Genomic DNA, 19175 nt, shown 5'->3' with positions numbered 1-19175 from the left:
GGAACTGTCTACCTTTATCCGCATTTCCTACTGTCTATGACCTCCAGGCATCTCAAAATGAACAGATCTTGAATTTGGCCCTTTGTTTCATGTTTTTGTTTTTATCTTGGAGGGAACAATCTTACAGGCTTCTGGCCTTTGGTTCCTTCCTCCATGAAAAAAAAAAAAAAAAAAAAAAAAAAAAAAAAAAAAAAACTAGACAATAAATACATACTAAGGGGATGATTTTAACTACATAATTTCTCTCACTGTATTTGTGGTATTATATGTATGCTTTATAAAGTTATATTTTTGTACTCCTTATACTTGTATATGATAAATTCATATTAAATAATTTCAAAATGTAAATAAATAACGTCTATATTGCACGAGGAAGAGAAGCAGGCAGCAAAGCTCAATTCAATAAAAAGTTATGCTTAGTATTTGAGTTATTGCTAAACAATGCATCTTTAGAGATCATGTCACAGTGCATAGTGAGAAATTACGGTGAAAAAAAAAAGGCCAGCTAAATGAGTCATTCTGCATCAAAGTGCCACACATAACTGAAACTGGCAATAAAAATTACTCACTCCGGGTCTTGTGAAGGTGACTGAGGCTTATGCCGGACATGACACTGCAGTAGCAAAAGGGACCCACTAACTCATCACATCTGTTAAGTGTAATACACACTCTCTCATACCGGATTACAGTAATATGTTGGGAGGAACATTCAGAGGGGACAAGTTCACCAAATATTTCACCTCTTCTTTTTCTTTCCTTGGCTGGTTTGTATTCTTAGGGTGAGAGAGGCTTAGTATATTTCTCTGCTCACAGATGACTCATATTTACTGCTGATGTGCCAGCGAGGAAAATTAGCAACACGACCTTAGCATGAAATATAAGTATTGGAACAGAAAACAAACTTTGGTCCCTGTTTGTGCATCATCTATCAGTGCTAAAACTCCAGTTGTGTTGCTGGATCTCAGGACACACAAACAGAAAATCAAGCCTTCTGTTACCTTCAACATTAACTAAAATCTGCTAACACTTTTTGTCATGGAATCATGCAAAGCATAACAAAGAAAAGTACTGTTACTGTACATGCCAAGAAGAACTTACAGTAGCCCAGAAGGGAGGCATTAATATTCAAATGATGCTGCTGCAGTGCATAACTGTAATGCTGTATGACACCATCTACGGTTATGTCTGTCATGATGCAAGGTGAACCAAAGGGGGGAAGGCTGGCTGAGTATTTTTACATCCTTTCTAAGTAACTTGTCATTAACAAAATCCAAGTTAAATCTCAGGCCAGAACTTAATGTACAAATAGTGATGATGAAGTATTTACATCAGTACTAGCTAAATGTTTGTGTAAATATAATTAAACTTTACGAGGGCACTGAAATTGGTTTGTTTTCATCTCAAAAAGATATCTGCTCCTTTCAGGTCTGTTGACTACCAGGTGTAGTCAGACCGGAGGTTAAAACTTGGCAGGTAACCAAGAAGAACCATTCCTACCTCGTCATCAAGTCTTGCCAAAATTCAGCCAACCACAGCTTAGTATTCAAGTTGTGAGAATGTCCCAGTTCAATCAGACGAAAACAAACTAATCTGAGTGGTAATCAAGATCTGTTCATTAAAAAAAAAAAAAAAAAAAAATACAGTATATTACATTAAATAATTACATAAAAAACAGAGTGCATCATTAACTAATGCCATCAACACTATGTCTGAGTAATAACATTCAGGAACTAAACCATGTGGATGATGAATTAACAGCATATTAAATTACATTATCTCACAAAGTATTCGTCAATCCTTGAGTAATGTGTGGTTGAGTAACACGTTTTTGTTCCAACACGGTCAGCATACTGCGACAGGTTATAATCAACACAGGGAAAATATCAACTTTACACTAGAAGTGTAAGCTGGCCTGGCAACACAATTTGAAAGTCGCATGCGGTGATGTTACCCGCCAGACTCGCCATGCTTGCCCGGCTTACATCCGGGTATATCCAACTCCAATGACAATGTCAGTTCCATTGTTTCAACCCTGGACTTCAAAGGATTCAACTTAGATGTTAAAGAAGGAAATGCAGGAGCAGCAACATCTCAAGAATGATAACAACATTGGAGATGGGGGCAGGGGGTGAGTGCCACTGGGGGTGGGGGCTAGGGGGAGAGTGCCATTGGGGCTGGGGGCTGGGGGAGAGTACCACTGGGGGTAGGGGTGGGGGGAAAGTGCCACAGAGCTATGCATCAACAACACACAGGAACCCAGCTTAACTTTTGTTTTTGTTAATGCTATTGTAAAACCATTTATTTTTCTTAATTACAACAGTTATTTCTCTTTCAGTGTTTTACCTAATTGTGAGTATAAGTAGAGGGTAATTTATGTAGGGCAGGATGGTAATAGGGGGTAAAAGTGAAAGTTTTGGAAAGTTGCCAGAACACACTGTAATGTTATACATGCAAATATATTGTTTGAATAACGTGTGTTTGAGTAGCATGGTCCTTGTCCAGTCCATATTGTCAGCATTACTCAATGATTGATTGTACTCACCATCCTCAAGAGTAAGAGGCACTTCCATGATGGGTGTTACTTGGGATTATCATCATCATCATCATCATCATCCGGACCTCCTTTCCCACCCCAAGGTAGGGTGAGGAGTAGCAATGTCCAGACAGCCCAAGTTTGTCCAGTCCACTGGGCCACGCTTCCATTCACTCGTCATTCAAGTCTCCAGAATCCTGGCTCTATCTGATATGCCAAAAACATTCACCACATTCTGTAGCTTCACATAAACCTATCCGACACAATACAATACACAAAAATACGTGCTTGAATTTATTAAAAACCTACAATATGATATATTTCACTTTTCATGGAGTGATGCAAGAACAATTTATCATTTTCACTCTTTGCTAGCTGTTAATCTTATGACATGTTTGCCCCAGTGAGATATCAATGTGTTAGCTATATCTGAGGTGTGGTACTGATCATTTACATGGTACTGAAATACAGCACAATAAGTTAGCGTACATAAAACTTCCTTAAAAACTGCAGACTGCTTCAAAGTACACTTAAGCACATCAGTTTTGGTCCATCCATGTTTAGGTTAACGGTGATTTTCATGGACTGAAGTTCGTTCCTTTGGAGTTTATTGGAAGATGACAAAAATCTTCTCAATCTGCCACTATCTCCATTTCCTCTTTCCCTACTCCTGATCCTCTTCCTCTTCCTCCTCATCTTCATCTTCATTCTCATCCTCTTCCTCTTCATCCCCTCTTCTGTCTTCCTCACCATCTTGTAAAGGATTCTGAAACACAAGATATACATACATTTTTCACAAAGCCATTCTTCATGGGACACCTGCCATCCATTAATTCAATATAGTGCTACTTTTCGGTAAGTCCACACTGAGCGATAACCCATATGATTTTCTGTAAACCAAGAAACTATTTTAATACACTGAGTGGCACTCATATAACCAACAAATGGAAGCCTGGTGGTCCTGTGGATACGATCCTCCAACCAGATGTGGCCCATTTTACTCTAAATCTGAGGGTTCTTAGAGTATACTGATTACATAATGATACTCAAAGGTCCTTGGTCCCTACACTCCTGATGTGGTAATAAAGAAAGCAGCAGTATCAATTGCCTTCTTTGTCTATTAGTCTTTTTATAGCATGATATATGTGTTTCTAACAACTCATTTCATAAGTCTTATCTTCAAAGACATGTATTTTAGTTGTCCCAATTACTTCCAACTTTTACGGGCAGTACCTGGCATGTCACTTTACTGTATACCAGGTATTTTTTTCATAGAAGAGTTTCAGATTCCTCACTACTGCTCTGAAAACCATGACCAATTTCCTGAATGCCTTCACCTAACAGCTTAATGCTTTGTCATATTATATGCCTAGTTTGATGCATACTCCATCTCTATCTTATTATCCTGACCATGATTTCTAACAAGCTAGGACATCAAGCAAGATTAATCTATCATCTAATCCTGTGTTGACCCATGAGAAACATAGGAGCCCAGGGCTTAGCAAGTTGGTCCTGACATTAAAGACAAGAGTGGCCAGCCTCACTCATCCCTGAGTGGCATTATGTATGCAATAAACCCCAACCACCTCTGGGATATAAACCTACACATGCTCAATCCGAATGGAGCGCCTTAATTACCCACTAAGCCACCCGGCACCATAATTTGGTTTCATGGTTACCACCCAGTGTAGTAAATGGTTTCCTGGGTTACTGGAAACCACTATGCATGTCACTCAGTGTAGTGACCATAAGGCAGCACTATTCTGAGTGAGTGAATGATGGGCACCCCCACCTACCATAATACACCACACACTGTGAAAGGGCTCAGATCAACTTATGCTACCATCATAATTCCTTAATATTAATAAATTTTGCATGAAGGCTTTTGAAGATGTTCTCTGCATACAATAACAGCGAGACTTGTGGATGATGCGGCAAGATAACTATAGATAACCCCCTCATTTCTGGTTGATTGTGGAGTGAAAGGAACACTCTGATCGAAGCAAAGAGAGGAGATATGCTTTTGCTCTGATAAGCATCATTTCAGTCATTTCATAAATAAAACTGTCTGGAAACAGGTCAGAATAAAATACAGAAGACATTCTGTGCTCAGGGAGTTAATAGGGACAATTTCTATATCTCATCAGTATGAATACTGTATGGTAATATCTCCAACGAGAGTGGAAGACAACACAAAAGAAGTAAAAACGAGGAGACTGGATTGGTTTACCAAGTTGAGAGAATATACCAGGGGAGTTAGGTGGGGAGGAGTAGAAGTACTGTACAGGGGTAAAAGACTGCCAATGGAGATGTAGGCCAAGGATGACATGGGACAAGGTGGTGTGTGCTGACCTCAGTGATGAATGGTGAAGGATGGAGTACTGGAGTACTGTATTTCAAATCTGAAGTATGCAGATAATGTTGTACTTCCTGATAAAAATAAACCAGATAATTTAAAACTGGTTTAGTTTTTAGAATGTCTGTGCAGCTTGACTTGGGTGTAAATGCAGAAGAGAGTACAATACCAGCTGTTGCAAGAAAAAAGGGCTCTCAGTGATGTGTTGGTAAGCAGTGAGACCAGCATTGGCTGAAGAATATAATTATTATCTCTGTGTAGTAACAAACAAGATATATATGTATAAAAAAAAGTGGTAAGCAAAATGACTTAGGAGAGCAAACAGCAACAGACTTGCTAGACTTTTCGTGGCTGTTTGTAATAGGAGAGGCAATGACTAACCTGGCATGTCAACAACCCTGTCACAGACAGACAGCTGGTACTTCAATCCCAAACAGATAATCTCTTCATCCTCAACAATCTCCATCAACATACCCATATCCCACACCAAGCCCTCTTCCTCCCATAATCCCCAGATATTGCCTTTTGCTCCCCTAACCTCACCCCCACAACATCCAGGAGAGTAGTCAAAACCCTTGGCTCTGACCACATCCCTATCATCATCACTACCAAAACCAAAATCACCCCAGCTGACCACAGACACACATACTGTACATTAATTATAAGAAAGCCAGCTGGGAGGCCTTCACAACTGAAACAGAACAACACTTTGAAACATTAAACAGTACACCCATCACAAACATCAACACCGCTGTGCACACTTTCAATACAATTATTCAAACCGCAGACAAAAGACACATCCCTAGAGGCAACAGAGACACAATTCCAACTTCACACCAGAAATTCAAGGCCTCATCAGTCAACGCGACGCACTGCAACACTCCCCAACATCCCATACACAAGACACTGTACAACAAATACAAGCACTGAACACTCAAATAAACAATACAATATCAGAGCAACAAACACTAAATTGGAATATCTATCTCCAAACACTTGACCACAAAACAAACACCAGCAAACTCTACAAAACATTAAACAGCATCACACTCTCCAACAGCATCACTACACAATCACACACTGCCATCATTACAACAGACACCATACCCTCAAACAAACAGGCAAACACTCATCAATCATTTTTCACACATCAGTCATCTAAACCCCCATCGCGATGACCGATGTGTCATCCGACAGTTCCCCATAGACCCAGACATTGCACCCTTCACTTACAACCAGAAGAAGCCCATCATTAGCAACCTCAAGCACTCATTGGCCTGTGGCCCAGACAACATAAACAACACACACCTTAAACATCTTGGACCACAAGGAAGACAAGCACTCACCAACATATCAAACTACAGCTACTTCATCCATCCATCTATCATCCAATCCTATGTTGCCACATAAGCAGCATAGGAACACGGGGCTAGGCAAGTTGATCCTGACATTTAAGATGAGAGTGACCAGCCTCACTCATCCCTGAGTGGCACTATGTGAGCAATAAACCCCAACCACTCCTTGGATATAAACCTACACAGAGTCAATCCGATTGAAGCACCTTAAATACCCACTAAACCACCAGGCGCCATAATCTGATTATGTGGTTACCACCCAGCGTACTAAATGGGTTCCTTGTGTACAGGAAACCATTTGGCTTGTCACTCAGTGTAGAGCCACCCGTAGGCAGAAGGAAGAGGAAAGAATGAAGGAAAGAAAGACAGAAGAGGGAGTGTAAAGTCACCCATAGGCAGAGGAAAGAGGAAAGAATGAAGGGAGGAGAGACAGAGGAGGAAGGATGGAAGAGAGGAAAGGGCAAACATCCAAAGCAGCACTACATCGAGTGAGTGGATGGTGAGTGCCCCCACCTACCACAAGAACACAAACATAATGCCCAACATCTGGAAGCATGGTACTATCATCACTAACCCCAAATCCAACAAAGACCCCACGTTGCCTTCCTCACACCACCCCATCACATTCCTCGGCACCCCCTCCAAAGTCACCGACAACTAGTATTACAAAATAACACCTCACATCCCCCTAACCTCATCACAACATGGTTTTATGCTGCTATACTCCAGAAACACTTCTTACAGACCTTACACAGAGAGTTTTTGATGGCATCAATAAGGCCACCACAAAGAACACTCCTAGTCACATTAGACATTAGAAATGCTTTTGATGCCATCCCCCACCATAACCTCAGAAACATAATATTCAATACACACATGCACAATAACACAAAAAGATGGCTGGCTAACTACTTAGCAGGCAGATGTGTGGGCTCCTGGCCTTTCATTCCTTCTGCTTGCATTTATTTATTTATTTATTTAAAAAAAAAAAAAAAAAAAAAAAAAAAAAGTAACATTTGCTAGTCAGTCATTGAACATCAGAAACTTCACAAACAATGTCCCTCAAGGATCTGTTTTGTCTCCTACACTCTAACCTATACATGCATAACATACCCACACCCCACACACCATAGAAACACATAGCTCTCTATGCAGACGACATAACACTTATATGTACACACCAAAACGCAAACATAGCCGCACACATCCTCCAACCTTACCTCAACACACTACACGAAAGGTTCACCACAAACAGACTCAATATAGCCCCAACCAAATCTACAGTGACCCTTCTCACAAACTGGATAGCAGAACATAGTCACATTCCACACCTCACCATAAGCAACACCCCCATACCCCCCCCCCAAAATCCTTGTGTAACATATAGTACGTCAATGTCATTTAAACAACACATCACAAACATTAAAAATAAATTAACACAAAGACTCAATGCCCTAAGATCACTTGCCCAGACAACATTCAGACACAACATTGAAGTCACCACCACAGTATACAAATTTGGACACAACAAAGAAATCACCACCACAGTACACAAACAATATGTATGTTCAGTGATGCATTATGTGGGGCCTGCTTGGACCTCTAACCTCACTAAAACACACTACAACACCCTACAGACCATAAAGAAAAAGGCCGTAAAAATAATCACAGGCTGCACAGCTACTACACCCACAGACCACCTACACCAAGAAACCAAAGTCCTCAAAGTCGAGGATCATCTAGACACGAGAGGCACACAAATTCTTGCAGCAGCCTCCACAAACCCACACCATCCACTACACTACATGGCAGCACATCCCACACACCAAGGAACATCAAAACAACATCCAGCACATGATATTATACACAAATACTGTCATCTTTCCCCCCTTGCCCACCTCAAACCAGCTTCCAGAAGTATATGCATGCTCAAAACACTCGCCGCTCCATTCAGTCACTCAAACACAATAGCTGCATGCACGGCCTCCTGATATCCACCCTTCTGAATCCTACCTCCCTCATGAGGACAGGGTCCACCTGGCCAGGCTGAGATGTGGGCATCATACAGCCCTCTTGAGTTACCAGAAGAGGCTGGATGACTGTGTCGCTGATGCTTGCTCAGGATGCAACACAGCACCCCATACTACTAAGCACATTATAGAAGACTGCACTGCACACAATCACCTGCACCAGCAACACAACATACATTTCTTGAGAGCTCTGTGGGAAAGCCCAGTCTCGGCCGTAGCCTTCCTTAGGGACTCGGGGCTGTTCGGCCAGAATCCCTACGGAACAACTACTATTACTATTATTAACCTATGTCTTCTGTGAGTCAAAGACAAGGATAGCAATGCTGGTGGCTGGTTCTATAAAGGCTTTAAGAAGAAACAGAGGACTGGGAATGGAGAATGCAAAAGAACTGCATGATGTTTGTGATAAATGGGTGCACAAAAGATGTATTCATCTTAAATGTCGAGACCAACTGCATAGCCCCTGGCTCCTAGGCTCCTCTTGGGGCAATGTAGGATTGGATGATGGATGGATGGATGGATGGACAAAAGATGTAGTGGTATTAGAGGAAGACTGAGAGATAATGCTGATTTTATGTGTGCGGTGTGCTGGGGAGAGCAGGGAGATTGTCAGGCATGAAAGGACTGAACATGCTGGTGAGCCTCTTGAGTGTGTGGAAGAGTTTTGTTATTTGGGAGACATGTTATGTGCTGGAGGTGGGGCTGGAGCTAGCTCTGTGGCTATGGTGAGAAGTGGTTGGAAGAAGTTCAAGGACCTGTTGCCTCTCCTGACATTGAGAGGACTCTCCCTACGTGCTAAAGGGTCTTTGTATGCAGCATGTGTTAGGAGTGTGGTGCTGTATGGTAGTGAGACCTGGACAGTATAGGAAGAGGATATTTGCAGGTTCAAATGTACAGAAATGACAATGACTGGGTGCATGTGCAGTGCGTCTCTGTGTGCAAGGCCTGGGGGGGCTGAGTTTACGATGGAAGAACTGAAAGGTAGGATGGGACTGGAGTGTATTGGTGTTGTGATGAGAAGAGGTAGATTGAGATGGTTTGAGCATGTGGAGAGGATGGGCGATGATAACTGGGTGCAGAAGGTGAGAAGTGTTTTGGGGGTGGGGTTGCGAGGGGTAGACCGAGAAAGACGTGGGACGCGCTGTGACCTCAGAGTTAAGGGACTGAACAGGGAAGCTGCCATGGATCGTGCAGCATGAAGAGCTGCCATTAGGTGATCAAGGCCAATGCATGCAAGCATGTTGGAGCCTTCAAAAACTAAATGATTTGTCTCATGTATATCAGGGGATCTGCTGTTCTACAATTCTCTCACATTCACAAAGTGTGACCTCAGGGCTAAGGGACTGAACAGGGAGGATGCTGGAGATAGAGCACCATGGACAGCCCCCATCAGGTGACCAAGAATGATAAATGCAAGCATGGAGGAGGCAGAGGCTGAATCGGTAAAGAGGCGGCCTGCAGCCCTGATGGACCCAGGTTCAAATCCTGGCTGAGGCAGGGAATAGTTTAAGGATTTGAATTTCATAAAGATGGAGGAATTTCAAGCACGATGGAGGAATAGAAGAAGGGAAAGACGAGAGGATGGAGTAGTTGCAAGAGGAGTGGAAAGGTTACAAGAGGATGAGAAAAAGGCAGAGTATAAGAGAGAAGTGGAGGAACGATTGGGCAAATACGAATTGGAGCAGATGGGAGACATGGAAGATGTGTGTAGGATATTTACAGAAGAAATATGTGCAGCTTGTGATGTGGTGTGTGGAAGGAAGAGAAGACGGAGGGGGGTGCAAGGAACAGCGTGGTGGACTGAAGAGGTGAGACAGGCTGTGGCACAAAAGAAGAAAGCATACAATGAATGGATGAGAAATAGGGACGTGGAAGAAGTTGAGAGGCGGAAGAGAGAGTTATATGTGGAAAGGAAGAGAGAGGTGAAAAGAGTAGTAAGAGAGAGTAAGAAGAGAGTGGATGAGGAATTTGGAAGGAATTTCAGTGTAAAGTGGAGGGACTGTAAGAAAATGTTCTGGAAAGAGGTGAAAAGAGTAAGACAGGGTGGAAGTGAAGTTAGCAGGGGAGTGAAAGATAAAAATGGTAGATTACTAGTGGAGAAGGGAGAAAGTGAGCAGATGGAGAGAACACTTTAAGGAATTGTTGAACATAGAGGATGGAAGTAATGCGAGTATAAGTGGCTGGGGAATGGCTGGGAGAAGGAGGGAGGTGAGAAGACAGGAAGAAATCAGTAGGATAGAAGTTGTGGAAGCAATGAAGAAAATTAAATCGAGGAAAGCCCCAGGAATTGATGGAGTGTGTGGTGAAATGCTGAAGCATGGGGGAGAGATAATAGTAGAATGGATGTGGAAGATGTGCAGATTGGCCTGGGAGGAAGGTAGAGTCCCGGAGGATTGGAAGTCAGGTATAATTATTCCCTTGTACAAAGGAAAAGGGGAAAAAGAAGTGTGTGGTAATCATAGGGGCATTTGTCTTCTTAGTATAATAGGAAAAGTGTATGGTAGGATACTTACAGACAGAGTTAGAGAAACAACAGAGAAATTAGTTGGAGAAGAACAGGGAGGCTTTAGGAAGGGAAGAGGTTGTGTAGATCAGATATTCATTCTTAGATCTTTAGTGGAAAAGTTTCTAGAGAAGGGAAAGAAGTTGTATGCGGCTTTCATGGATTTGGAGAAAGCATATGACAGGGTGGATAGACAAGGATTGTGGAAAGTGTTAAGAATATATGGAGTAGATGGGAAGTTGTTGGATGTTGTGAAGAGTATATACGATGGTGCGAAGGCTGCAGTGTGTGTGGATGGTGAACTAAGTGAATTTTTCTCTTTGAAGGTTGGGTTGAAACAGGGATGTGTCATGTCTCCATGGTTGTTCAATCTGTACATGGATGGGGTAATAAAAGAGGTACAAGGTAGGGTAGTGGATGTTGGAGTGGCCCTGGTGAGAGAGGATAGTGATTGGAAACTCCCTGTACTGTTGTTTGCTGATGATACTGTGTTGTTGAGTGAAGACGAAGGGGAGCTGCAAGCTTTGGTGGATGAGTTTGGGAGAGTGTGTAAGAAACGGAATCTAAAGGTGAATGTAGGGAAGAGTCAAGTGATCGTCTTTGAGAGAGGTGAAGTCAGTGAATGTACAGCGAGGTTGGATGGTGAGGAATTGGAAAATGTGAGTACGTTTAAGTACTTGGGTAGTGTGATGAGTAAGGATGGAGGTTTGGAGGGTGAAGTGCTTGAAAGGGTACAGCAGGGAAGAAAGGTTGCTGGTTCTTTGAAAGCAGTGATAAGAAACAGGGAAGTGAGGATGGAAGTGAAAAAGTTACTACATGACAGTATTGTGATACCAACTCTAACGTATGGAAGTGAAGCTTGGACGTTGTTGGAAGGACACAAGAGTGAGAGCAGTGGAAATGAGTTATTTAAGAGGAGCCTGTGGAGTCACATGGAGAGACAGGCTGACAAATGAGGATACAAAGGAGCGCTGTGGTGTGGATGTAGATGTAATAGGAAGCGTTATGAGGAACACACTGAGGTGGTTTGGCCATGTGGAGAGGATAGAGGGTGAAAGACTGACGAAGAGAGTGTATATGAGTGAGGTGGAGGGGGGAAGAGGGAGGGGGAGGCCGAGGATGAGATGGAGGGATGGGGTGGAGAGGTATATGAGGGAGGGGGGGGTGAGTTGGGAGCAGGGCAGTGAAACGGCGTGGGACAGGGCGACTTGGAGGCGATTTGTTTGTGGCCACCCCACACAGGATTGAGGCATCTGGCAACAGATAGATAGATAGACTTCCTGATCTACCAGAAGACCCGCCGACATGTCATAAAAATACCCCCGCTAATACCAATACACCAGTCCTGTATGAGACAGCCCTAGCATGCATTCATAATGGACGGTGGGTGTTATCGCTGAAGTGGTGACATGTGGAGGTGTAGGAGGACTACTGGGCCTTGGGATAGGCCACTGCCCCCGAGAAATAGGCCCTGAAGCCTTTGCCCAGAGTCGGACACATGAAAAAAAAAAAAAAAAAAAAAAATTGGAGCCTTTTTGATACAATATGAACGATATGATAATAGCTGCCAGCCTGCACATACAGAACTAGGCAGGCTGCTTTACTCTATTGTACACACTCATGCTGTGTTTTACAGGTCCTAGAAGGCAAAGTATTGATAGAGCTCAGGGTCACACATCCTTCCACTGAAGAAGTGATCCATCTCCATCCTGTGTTGCATGCATGGGTATCGTAAAATGTAGAGAATGAAGGTTTTTGAAGTAAAGGATAAGAGACATATGCAGCATGTTCTACTACAATGGCAGTGTCTGTGGGTTAAAGAGTGTCAATGTCATACGGGAACCTTGACAGGGTGGATTCATCCGAGAACATGTGTAAAGATATCCAGTAATATTTCTTTGGCTTAAATGATCATTTCTATGAACCATCAAACCCAGTTCATAACAGATTTGGACAAGCCAATTATAAACCCAGCCTCCAAATATTCTGCCCACTAATGTCTTCATCACCAGTGAGGGTGTTTGCACCAAGGAGAGTGTGAACAGAACATTGAGTGATGAGTTTTCCATGAATGATGGTGTGCTACAAGGGTCAACTTTAAACCTCTTATTGTTTTTCACTGAGCTTAAAGCTCTCTCATGTGACTTCAGAACTGGACTCCCATGGAAAGTGTTGTATGCTGATGACATGATGCTGATCACGGAGAACGAGATTGTAGTGAAGGAAAGATTTAAGTGGTGGAGAAACAGACTGAGGTACAAGTGCTCATGAGTATTATCATCATCATCCAGACTTTTCTCACTCTAGGGCAGGATGAGGAGTAGCAATGTCCAGACAGCCCAAATTTGCCCAATCCAATGGGCTATGCTTCCAATCACTTATCATTCAAGCCCCAGGAATCCTGGCTCTATCGGATACGGCAAAAACATTCACCACATTCTGTAGCTTCACATAATCGTATCCGATAGAGTCAATCCAGATGCTGCCACGTTAAAAAGGGGTCCCAAATCCCTGATTATGCACTTCTCACAACATTCATCCAGCCAGCTTGATCTCCTGTCAGTTCCCTAGCCTCACTGACTTCCAAACCTCTCTTCCTCACACACTCATCCACCATATCTCTCCACCTTCTCCTTGGCCTACCTCGCCCTCGCCCTCCTTCGAATTCGCTTAGATATACCTTTTTCACCACTCTGTTGTTATCCATTATCTCCACATGACCATACCATCTCAGTACACTCTCTTCGATTCTGGTGTCCACCGACTTCCTCACTACACATCTTTCATGAATCACATTATTTCCTATCCTATCCACCCTCTGTACTCCACATACATTCCTCAGCAGTCCCATCTCCACTGTTCTTACTCTTGACTTTTCATTTTCATGCCACACCATAGTTTCACATCCGTATGTTAAAGTTGGCACTAAGCCTCATGCAGCTGCAACACTCGAGGCAATGTTTTTGCACATTTTCCTCTCCTTTCTATCACTATACCCAGGTTTTTGAACTCTCACCAATTCCAGTCTCTTTCCATTCACTGTAACATTGCACTGGGAGTCACCTTCTCTCTCAATAATCATCACTTTACTCTTTTCTACATTTACTCTCAAGGAACGACGCTTACAGACATCAGCAAAACTCTGCACTAGCCTACCAAGTTCTTGTCCGGTACTTGCAAGCAGTACTGCATCATCAGCATACAACAAATCTGAGATATTCCATCCATCACCATTCATTACCAACGCCATCCCTCTCTCCATTACTCATGTTTTTACTTCTCTCATCACTCCATCCATATATACATTGAACAACCATGGGGACATCACACAACCTTGTCACACGCCCACACCGATCGTGAACCATTCACTTAGGTGCCCAAAAACCCTTACACATACTTCACTACCATCATAAAAACTCTTGACGGCACCTAGCAGCTTACCACCTACACGGTACATGCGTAAAACTTTCCACAATCCTTCTCTGTCCACTTTGTCATATGCTTTTTCCAGATCCACGAATGCCATAAACACCTTATGGTCCTTCTCACAAGCCTTCTATACTATCTGTCTCACTGCAAATATTTGATCCACACATCCTCTGCCACTCCTAAAACCATCCTGTTCATCACTCACTAGGACTTCTGAGATCTCTCTTACTTTTTCTATAATAATTCTTCCATACACCTTCCCTACCACACTCAATAAGTTTATGCCATGATAATTCTTGCACTCACTTCGTTCACCTTTATTTTTGTACAGGGGCACAATCACAGCCTTCTTCCACAATACGGGCACAGTTTCACTTATCCCTCCCTTCTTACTTATCTCAAACAAGCACTTCATTCCACTCTCTCCACTACACTTAAGCATCTCTGCATACACCTCATCAACCCCCGCTGCTTTTCCATTTTTCAGCCGCTTCACAGCACTCTTCACCTGTGCGAATATCACGTCTCCTGGTGCAGTCCTTCTCTGCACCCCCCCAAAATCAATCATGTTTACAGCTGCTCTGCTCTCTCTATTCCCATTCATCAGGCTCTCAAAATATTCTTTCCATCTGTTCCTTACATCATCCCCATGGGTTAATAATCTATCACCTGAATCCTTCACACCATCACATTTCTTTCCGCTATCACTTTTACATTTCCGCACCTCTTTCCAGAATAACTTCCTATTTTCAGAGTAGTTTGCATTCATTTTTCTTCCTTGATCCTCATTTACCTCCCCCTTTTTCCTCTTCACATCTCTTTACGTGCTTCTTGCTCGCAACATACTCAGTTCTTATTTCACCTGAATCCCTGTCCAGTAACCACTTTAGCCACTTCTTCCTCTTTTCCTCCACCACTATCTTAACCTCATCCCACCATGCCGTACCTTTCTTCTTTGTTGTTACTCTTGCCACACCACACACCGCTTTAGCATTCCTAACTAAGCAATCCCTATATGCATTCCAGAGGCTGTCTGGATCCATTTCATTCCAATTCACTAATTCTAACTCCTCCTCTACTTTGGTCCTGTAATCATCTGCCATTTCTTTGATCCTCAGCTTCTCAACTTTCAGTCTTTCTCCCTGACTGCTCCTCTCTCTCCTGATCCAGCTCACTCCTCTCAGCTTGATTTTGCATATCACAATCATATGATCTGACAGACTTCCACATCATCCTCTCACAGCCCTTGTGTCAGCAACCATTCCCATCATCGACCTCTATACGAGCACGTAATTAATCAGGCTCTTTTCAACACAATCCCTGTTCCCTCTACACCATGTATATTAACCCATTAACTGCTCTATATAGCCTGGGCTGTTCAGAGTGCAACTGCTCAAAACAGCCCTGGCTGCGCAGGTGAATTTCGAATATACAGTAGTGCCTTGGTCGGCGAAACTGAAACCGAAACCATACACTCCAATGGGGAATCAGACACTTCGATGTTCATCCATGACTTTACCAAGGTAAATACTGAGCTAATATTTCGTTAATATATACTTTGGCATGTGATCTCTCAATTCCTAAGACAAAATTTGGCCCTTGGGAAATATCATTTTTACCCCTATGTCTGCACACCAGACACCTCCAAAAAAACGCCATGCACAGTTAACAGGTTAATGTGCATCTCTGTGTCTGAAATACGAGTTACAAATGCACAATCTCCTCTCCTGACACATATCCTTTAGTCTCTTCCCATTATCATTTTCTCCTAGTACTCCGTAACAACCCATTATGTCATCCTCAGGACCACTGCCTACTCCATTCATATCCCCTATTATGATCACTTTATAGCTCCTGGGCATTTCTCCCACTACTTCACCCAGCTCATCCCAAAACCTGTCTTTCTCACTCCTGTCCTCACACAGTGCATATGCTACAATTACTGCCACTTTCACCCTCTCAAACTTCAACTTCACATACATACACCGCAAGATGACACATTTGTAGTCTGTCATTCCACTCTGCCACACCTCATTCATCAACAAAGCAACTCCTTCCTTGCATCTTCCTCATCCATTCATTCCCAATCTTACACATTTCACACCCTCCCACTCCTCCACTTCACACCCTTTCATCTTCGTTTCACACAATGCCATCAAGGCATATCTCGCACTCTTGAACACACTCACCACTTCCACCCTCTTGCTCTCCTCATTCACACCTCTCATGAGTAAAAAGAGATAAATAAAGTGATGATATCTAGGGCACGTGTTGATACTGTCAAAGAAGACAGAGTGTGGTCATGCAAGATTTAAGCATGGGGTGTGTGAAGTAACTCAATCTTGTGCAGTGTTTGTGACAAGTGGGTGCATAAGAGATGTAGTGGTACTAGAGGTAGGCTGCAGAACCTCAGTGGCAAGGATAACGAAAAGTTGGAGGAAGTTCAGGGAACTGTCGTCCCTCCTGACACTGAGAGGGCTCTCCCTCCATGATAAGGCGTCCTTGTATGCAGTATATGTTGGCATTGCAACGCTGTACAGTAGCAAGACTTGGACAGAAAAGGAGAAGAATACTCACAGGCTCAAACATAGAGATAATAATGATAAGACGGATGTGAAGTGCATCCTTGAATGACTGGCATGATGGATCAGGAGTGCAAATAAAGAATCAAGAGACACGATAGGACTTGAATGTATGTGATGAGAAGGGGTAGACTGAGATGGTTTGGGCATGTGAAGATGATGGAGGATGACAGGTGTGAACATTGAGGGCAGAGTTGTACGACACAACAAAAATGACCTGGGAAGTGGTCATGCAGTGTGACCTCAGGGATAAAGGACAGAATAGAGAGGCTGCTACAGACTGAGTAAGGTGGACAGCCACCATTAAGTGACCAAGTCTGACACCTGCAGGCATATTGGAGCCTTTATAAACTAACGAAACAAATGAACAACCATCACCATCATTCAGACTTCTTTTCTTGCCTTAAGATAGGCTTGAAAAAAAATATTCTGATTAGGTCCAAGATCTAATTTTTTTCTGTCTTGCCCAACCTCTGGCAGATCTACTCACCCTGAAATACTCCCTGAAGACAGAGGAAGTAGTACTTTTGATGAAGATTTGACTGAGATGGTTGAGCACATACCAAGCACCGCGCCGACAAGTCAACCGCACCTGAAAAAGGACATTTTCACTTACACAGAGCATAATAATAATGATAATAATAATAATCGATGATTTTTCAATTTCTCAAAAGGACCAATTATAAAGAATTCACTAGTACTCAAAACCTTAAAATAATAACATGACTACCAACTCGTAAGTTGTATTGAGTCAGAACTGAAGGAGTTAGAAACACAAATTAATACCTTTTGTATGATGACAAATTTTCTATTTAATTCTGAGTATGATCAGAGGATCATATTCAGCTAAGAGGCAATGTTCTGTAAAGAAAGAATTAGTGCTGCATTCATGACATCCTCATTAACCACTGTTGAACATATTTTTTTGTAAGGTAGGTTACTTCCCCTGAGTCACAACTTTATAACCAACTAGCAAGGGTACCCGGCGTTGCCAGACCAAAAAAGCGAACACTCTAATCCTATTTGTTCTAATTCAATCTTTTTTTCTACTCTAGAAAGGCCATGTACCTCTTATGCTTTTGAAGAGGGATGATGAGGTCCAGGAACTTCCTATTTCAGCTTTCGCAGACTATCGCACAATATTTGTGCACACTTATTTACTATTACCAGAGACCTCAGAGGTCAACCTCACATAGCCTATTTCCGAAATAGAGGTCATGTGAGTCTCCATGTCAAAAACTGGGCTGCAGGAGTACCCAGCGTCACCCGGGCCAAAAAGGCGAACACTCTAACGATAACTTCGAATGACCCAGATCTGACTTTTGACCCCCCTAAAACCATCCTTAGGTCGTCCTGTTTCAAAATATATGTAGGCCTGGGGGTCTCTGGCCCTTGATTTGGGTGTGATCGATGAACAGACAAACAAACAAAATGTGGCTCTTTTATATAACCTAGTACAGATGTAAGCTGTGCCTCATGAGGCTTGCAACTTGGCCCATGTAGACCCGCAATGTGCCTCATAAAATTATGAGGTCTGCAGTTTGGCAAGGGTTAAATACACACCAATCCCCTTTTCTACCATATTGTTACTATTTCAGGAATGTTTTGGTACTTGTGATTCACTCTCTTCATGGAACATGACATAATATGGTGTTGTGTAACAGACATTACCATCAAGACTATGCCATTTAGTGTGAAAATTTCTCACATGATACATAGAGCTATTAACACCCTTCACAATGAAGGCTACACCATCTGAATTGGTGATGAATAACAGTACACTTTCTATGCATAAGACAGGAAATGTTATTCACAGTGATACATGGCACCCTCTTGAATGCAGATGATGCCACACTGACTCATGCTGAATGAGCACAAACACTTGCTTACTTGCTTGATTGAATGTACAGTATATGTTTCTTAGTGTGTTCAGTCTATTTCTGTTTACTATAAACCTCTTATTTATGGAAACAAAATTATCAAATGCAGTGTTATGTACGAGGGATGAATGTCTCCATCTACATAACTTAACACACTAGGTTCATAAAACAAGTGTTACCTTACAATTTATGCTCTTTTATCCTATGTATATACTTTTCTAAATACTGTACTGCAACTCCATAAGAATGTGAGAAACTTTGGTCAAAGATGCATAAGCTTACTGAAGCCGTCATAGTAACATTCATACTACATGTTTCCATTGTCAAGTCTTGATGGCTGAGTCTATGTCTTCATCCAAGTCTTGGAAATATCCACTAAGGTCATTGGTAAATTAGAGAGTGTAATTCTGTATGGTAGTGAAACCTGTGTAGTAAAGGAAGAGGATATTTGTAGGGGACTAGGACTATGAAGGGTTGAGAGGTAGGACGGGACTGGAGTGTATTGGT

General features: G+C 42.5%; 1 protein-coding gene across 1 annotated transcript in view; it reads right to left on the bottom strand.

Annotated features, from left to right (window-relative positions):
* Window positions 1–2724: 2724 nt before the first annotated feature.
* The window catches only part of LOC145406357 (uncharacterized), a 116180-nt gene continuing 99729 nt past the window's right edge, over window positions 2725–19175 (bottom strand). Inside the window, exons 8-9 of the mRNA XM_080277517.1 lie at window positions 17279–17380; window positions 2725–3299 (exon numbers count right to left, since the gene is read on the bottom strand). Coding sequence (XP_080133643.1) covers window positions 3198–3299; window positions 17279–17380 — 204 coding nt within the window. The 3' untranslated portion in view covers window positions 2725–3197. The remainder of the gene's footprint in view (window positions 3300–17278; window positions 17381–19175) is intronic.

The sequence above is a fragment of the Coenobita brevimanus genome, chromosome 70, assembly GCF_032717465.1.
Source record: "Coenobita brevimanus isolate Jiangsu-jjx chromosome 70, ASM3271746v2, whole genome shotgun sequence".
NCBI classification, from domain to species: domain Eukaryota; kingdom Metazoa; phylum Arthropoda; class Malacostraca; order Decapoda; family Coenobitidae; genus Coenobita; species Coenobita brevimanus.
Note: the sequence above shows the minus strand (reverse complement) of the source record. Positions and strands in the feature narration are given on the sequence as shown.